Raw genomic sequence first — 6,012 nt, 5'->3', positions numbered from 1 at the left:
GGATCAGCAGGAATCTTGGCAGGGTTCTGTTCTTGGGCCCCCCAAAAACTAGTTGCACAGGCAGAGGTCTGGGGAGACGGGGCTTTGTAGTAGGTGAGGAGGCCTGGGGTGCGTACGCACCATCAGCAGAGGGAATTGGCAGGTAGGGCCTGTGAGCCCCCACTGTGTTCCTGTAGGCTGGATGTCCAAGCCAGGAACCTGCAGCTTCGGGCTGCTCAGGTCCTACCAGGAGGGGTGTCTCTGCACTGAGGGGGCATTATCGATGGGGCATTACCAATATCCCATAGAGGATGGCTAGGGTGAGAAGGGGACCCGAGGCAAGCTTGGGAGCTGAAGCAGAGATGACTTGGGGACCTAGGTCTCTGCAAGGCTGCCCAAGGAAGAGGCAACAGGCAGGCCCAATGCACTCACCACCCCCAACAGGGGCAGCCCTGTGGTGTTCTCCCTGCTCCTGGAGGTACGTAAGCATGGGCTGGAGGCCTTCCTGTCAAGCCTGATAAAGAGCAGATTCCTGCTTTGTGGTAGGGCAGACCCAATTGCCTCCAAGGGCCTTGGAGATGGGATACAGGGACGGGGTGAACAAGCCAGTCCACACTGGTGGAAGGGACCCATAGCTTGACGCCTGCCTTCTCCTAAATGGTTGGGCCTTAACCAGAGAAGGAGGCTGTAAAGATGGGCCTTACTGCTTCCAGCCCCATGGTGGGAGGGAGGATCCTAGTGTCAGGGTCTTCCTGGGCCCCTCAGACTACAGCACAGCAGCAGCCTCTCCCTGCCAGTGCTGGCAACCCCCTGGCCCTAGGAGGAGGATGGGAAGGAGTTCAGGAGTGGGGGACTGGGAGTCAAGTGCCCTCCTGAGTCCGAGTGACCTTGGGGAGGCCCGTCTTCTCCTTGGGCCTCAGGGTCTTCCTGGGCTCCATGGGGCAAAACCCTCTAGACCCTGGTGCTGAATGTTTTTGTCAAGGCACACCCAGAGCGGGCCATGGAGCCTGTGTGTCCTCCCCTGGAGGAGGCCTGAGGGGTGGGGAGAATGAGGGAGACAGTCTAGGATTGTCCTTGGCCAGGCCCCTTTTTCAAGCCAAGTGTTCTGGTTTGCTAAAGCTGCCATTAAGCAAAATACCAGAAATGGATTGGCTTTTATAAATGGGGTTTATTAGGTTACAAATTTACAGTTCCAAGGCCATAAAAGTGTCCAAACTAAGGCATCAACAAGAGGATACCTTCACTGAAGAAAGGCCGATGGCATGTGGGTTCCTCTGTCCCATGGGAAGGCACGTGGCTGGTGTCTGCTGGTCCTTCTCTCCCAGGCTCCGGTTTCAAAATGTCTTTCTCCAGAAGGTCTCAGGGCTTCTGTCTTCACTTCTCTGGGTCCTTCTGCTTGTTTCTCCCAGGGCTTTTCTGTCTCAGCGTCTGGGTCTCTGTTGGCTCTCTTAAGGACTCCAGTGAACTAATTAAGACCCACTTTGAATGGGGGGGGGCACATCTCCATGGAAATGATCTATTCAAAGGCTCCCACCCACGACTGGGTAGGTCACATCTCCATGAAAACAACCTAATTAAAAGATCCCACTCAACAATAGATTTGCACACACAAGACTAGATTAAAAGAACATAGTCTTTTATGGGATATATAACAGATTCAAAACAGCAGACCAAGCATTCATCAAAGAGAGCCAGATTGGCAGAGGAAACTGGTTCCTTTTGTGGGGGCTTTCCCCAGCCTTGCCTGCAGAGCAGAGCCCACACAGGGGCAGAGTCATCCGTCCACACCCTGGCCACCTGGACAAAGCCCAGTCACAATGTGGCTTTCAGGATGGGCCCCTGGACAGGCCTGTCCACACTCAGACCCCACGGACAGGCCCATTTGCATTCTGGCTGCCCCGGCAGGCCTGTGCACTCTGACAGCCTATTTCACCCAATCAGGCAATGCTGGCTAGAGAATGGTCTCCAAGTCCACAAAACTTTAGAAACACAATACCTTTATTTAGTTACCACTGAATGTACAAACACAGAAGGGAATAGAAAATTTAATTCTGCCTGGCCACTCAGGCTTTCAGGGCCTCTGACGCCACGGCCACCCGGGCAGCTTGACCGGAACCCCCCCCAGGCAAGCCTGCCCCCCTGGGGCCTGGCTTGCCCACTTGTCCAGTGTGAGGCTGGCCTGGATGTTTCTAAAGGGCCCTTCCAGTTCTAGTGAAGAGAATGCTATCTCCCACCTAGCATGAGCTTTGCAAGAGCTTATTGGTGGACCAGGAGACAGCACAAACTGTGGCCATGGAAGGCAGGAGGGTTGTTGCCCTGGGTTGAGCTGAGCCCATCCTTGGGGAGAGCTGTTTGACTGAGGCCACAAGTTATGGGGTGGGATGGGGGGTTGGCCTGGGCCAGGATACAGCCAGGGCCGAAACTGGGACATTGTTATTGTGTTTAATCAATTGACAGCTCTGATGGGCGTGGGGGCTGCTGGCATCAACCCCTGCAAGTACCTCATCTTCCCGGAGAGAGTAGCCAGGGCTTGAAAGACTTGAGTTAGTGTCCCGGCCCTGTCATTACTTGCTGAGACCTTGGGCAAGTGTTTTCAGCCCTCTGAGCCTTGATTCCATCCTCCAGGAAGTGGGGGTGACAGTCCTGCCTGTGCCCTCACACAGTGGGAGCTGCTGCTTTGGCTTTTGCTGCCAGGCTTGGGCTATGCAGGGACCCCACCGCTCTCTGGCTGGGCATCCCACATACAGCCTCTCCCCAATCTGAGACTCCATTTTCTGTCAAGCAGAGCTAATTCCAACTGCTCAAGGGTGAGAGGGGGAAACACTGCAGTGAGCCTGGCCCTGCCAGGTGCATTGGGATCCTGCCCTTGACCCCTAACCTGGGAGGCCTCCCCAGGCCCCTCTGCTCCTTGGGCTCAGACATTGGTCTCAAGCTTGCTGATCTCGATGCTGCAGTGGTCCGGACTGGCTGCAGCCGGCTCCTCGTCGTGCTCCACCTGTACAGGGATGTGGTGGGGGCAGGCAGGGCCCAGGGTCAGCTCTGAGGCCTCGGCCACACTCTTCACACAGCCATTCCTCTGAGTCGCCACGATTTCCTGGAGGCTGACGGGCTTGGTCTCGCAGGGCGGCAGTTTCTGTTTAGGAGAAACAGCAGGAGGAGCTCAGATTAGACACTGGGGAGGACCAAGGATCAGTGGAGGAGGATGAGCTCGGGCTGGGACTCATGTGACTGGTTTTCCTGTAGATGTGCTGGTGTGACCTGTGTAGACTGGCCTCTCTGGGCTCCGGTTCCCATGCTGTTCTGCCTCCTCCAGAGGCTGCTTTAGCAGAGGAGGGGACCGAGCCCACAGAGTCCAGTGAGGCAATCAGAGGCTGACCTGCCCAAGTCGCTGGTTCCTCTCCCATGAGTTGGGAGCAGCCTACCACACGTGGATTTTGAAGGAGCCCTGGATATAAAGGCTAAATATTTTGTTCACCACTATTCCTTCTGTGTCTTGATGAGCGCCAGCCAAAGGGCTGCTCAGTACCTAATAGATGCTAGAGGAACGAATCCATCACCCTGTTTAACAGATAGGGAGACTGAGGCCCAGAGGCATGAAGGGATTGGCTGGAGGCTGCCCCATTGATCCTGGGCCATCTGGTGCCCTGCCTGTCCTGCCCCAGCTCCGTCCTCCCACCTCCACCCCATACCCTGCCACCCCCTAGCCAGGCACTGCGCTCACCTCGGTGCCCGTGTCCTGAGCAAAGTCCTTCCGGCAGACGTGGGCCATGATCCCTGCAGCCAGTGCATCACCCAGCACGTTAATCATGGTGCGGAAACGGTCCCTGGTGGGCCAAGGCGTCCAGTGAGTGGCGGGCGCTTGAACGTAAGGGATGCTGGATGAGGGCAACACTTAACCTGAAGGAGCGAGGCCGCTGTGGCCACTGCACAGGTGGTGGCCAGCTCTTGGGGGGCTTCGTGCACCTGCAGCCTGTGCAGTCACCCAGGACCCCAGGCCTAGAGGGGCCCCTGCTTGGCTTAAGGCTCTGCTCTCGCCATCTTGAAAGTCTCCATATGTTCTAAATGAGGGGCCTGCATTTTCATGTTTGAACATTGGGCCCTGCGAATTCCACAGCCAGTGCCCTGTCGATGATATGGCACCCCCACTGCGCCACACTGCGGCGATGCCCCAGCCCTCCACCCTGGGGAAGGGACTCAGGTCCCCACGGCAACGCCTGGGCTGGGTGGGGGGCCGAGCTCCACTCACAGAGCCCAGTCGACAGCGATGATGAGGGTGATGTCGTCGGTGGGCAGTCCCACGGAGGTGAGCACGATGACCATGGTGACGAGCCCTGCCTGGGGGATGCCGGCCGCCCCAATGCTGGCTGCGGTCGCTGTGATGCTGCGGGGAGGGGGGTGCACCACGGCACGTCGTCAGGGCCCCAGCTCCAAGGAGGCCTCTGGGGACAGCCATATGGGGCCGTGGGTGGTTGGAAATGTCACACGGGGTGGGGGGGCTTCTCAAGGGGGCACAACCCTGCCCAAAGTCCTGAGGGCCCCATGGACACTTCATCCCTGGCCTCAGTAGAACCTCTTGAGGAATTTGTGCGAAATCCTGGGTCTGCAGCTGCTGACTCTGTAAGTTCCCAGGAAGCTGTGTTTTGAAAAAGCAACCCAGAGATTCTGACCATCCATGGGCAGAGCTCTGCCCCCAGCCTCCCTCGGGACCTGGTCTGCAGAGCCAAGCTTGTGCCCTGGGGCTGGCATGTGAGGCCTTCCCCTTGGCCTCTGACCCCCACGCCATGCTTGTCGTCCCTCAGCTCCAGCCCACGGCCTCCCTGCTGTTCTTCAGTCTTCCTGCTGGGCCTGCTCACCCTGTGCCCTCTGTGCCCCCTGCAATGCCCTCCCCCATCAGAGGCCAAGGTCAAGTCTCAGCCCCAGCCTGGGACGAGCCCCACAACCCCTTGGGGCCTCAGAGAGCCCTGCAGATCTGGGAGCCTGAGACTCCTGAAGGCACCTCTGGGACACCCCCACTGCCCCGACTGCCCAGAGTGCGGGGGTCAAGGCTGCACCTGATGGTGATGATCTGGCCGAAGTCCAGCTCATAGTTGTTCACCTGGGCAATGAAGATGGCGGCCACTGCTTCATAGAGTGCAGTGCCATCCATGTTGATGGTGGCGCCCACAGGCAGCACAAAGCGGGCAATACGCCGGTCGATGTGGTTGTTCTCCAGCAGGCACTTGAAGGTGATGGGCAGTGTGGCCGAGCTGCGGGCAGAGGGGCCAGTGTCTGCCCAGCCTCCTGCTCCAGGAGGGCCGGGGCCTCTGGGCTGGCCGCCTGCCTGCAGCAGGGGCTCCCCCCAGCCCATCGTCGGGAGTTAACGGATTTCAAAGGGGCTTTGACAGTGGTAGAGAGTGGCGCCCTTAGAGAGGTGGGCCATCAGCAGCCCAGCCAGACCCAGCCCAGGCCCATGGCCTCAGAGATGCACTCCCAGACCTGCACGGGGCCTGCTGGGGTCGGGAAGTGGGTCTCCATTGGCAGAGCTGGGCCTTACACATCCTCTTGCTGGATCTCACAGCTTCCCGGGGGGTAGGTGTTTGTAGCTCCATTTACAGATGAAGAACCTGAAGCCCTGAATGGGGCAGGGGCTGACCCCAAGTCTCACCACTGTGCCAGGTGTGTAAGTGGCTGACAGCAGGGGTTCTGGGGCCAGACTGCCTTGCCTTAGTTTCCCTTTCCCAAACTGGGCCTGCGAACAATACCCAGGTTGGAGAGTCAAGGAAGGATTAAATGAGCAAGTGCTTAGAACGGTGTCCGGGACATCGTGAGCACTGCATGGTGTTATCCACTGCTCTCACAGTTGTGTGTGTTGTTAGGGTTCCTCTTGGCGGTGCCAGTGCTGACTCAGGGTGCTGTGGCCCGGCTAACCTTCCCTCTCCGTGCAGGCCACGGCCCGGGAGCCCAGTTCTATTTGCCAGAGCCTAATGAGCCCCAGATGTGCTGGGCCCAAGGCTGGTGGTTGCTGCCAAGCCGGCTCTGGCAGCTGTGGGGCTT

At 58.4% G+C, this 6,012-nt stretch overlaps 1 protein-coding gene across 1 annotated transcript in view; it reads right to left on the bottom strand.

Annotated features, from left to right (window-relative positions):
* Nucleotides 1-2,798: 2,798 nt before the first annotated feature.
* Nucleotides 2,799-6,012, bottom strand: part of SLC1A7 (solute carrier family 1 member 7) — a 52,122-nt gene continuing 48,908 nt past the window's right edge. Inside the window, exons 8-11 of the mRNA XM_037827196.1 lie at nt 5,031-5,225; nt 4,226-4,360; nt 3,701-3,803; nt 2,799-3,112 (exon numbers count right to left, since the gene is read on the bottom strand). Of these exons, the coding sequence (XP_037683124.1) occupies nt 2,894-3,112; nt 3,701-3,803; nt 4,226-4,360; nt 5,031-5,225 (652 nt within the window). The 3' untranslated portion in view covers nt 2,799-2,893. The remainder of the gene's footprint in view (nt 3,113-3,700; nt 3,804-4,225; nt 4,361-5,030; nt 5,226-6,012) is intronic.

Source organism: Choloepus didactylus, chromosome 2 (assembly GCF_015220235.1).
Source record: "Choloepus didactylus isolate mChoDid1 chromosome 2, mChoDid1.pri, whole genome shotgun sequence".
Lineage (NCBI taxonomy): Eukaryota > Metazoa > Chordata > Mammalia > Pilosa > Megalonychidae > Choloepus > Choloepus didactylus.
Note: the sequence above shows the minus strand (reverse complement) of the source record. Positions and strands in the feature narration are given on the sequence as shown.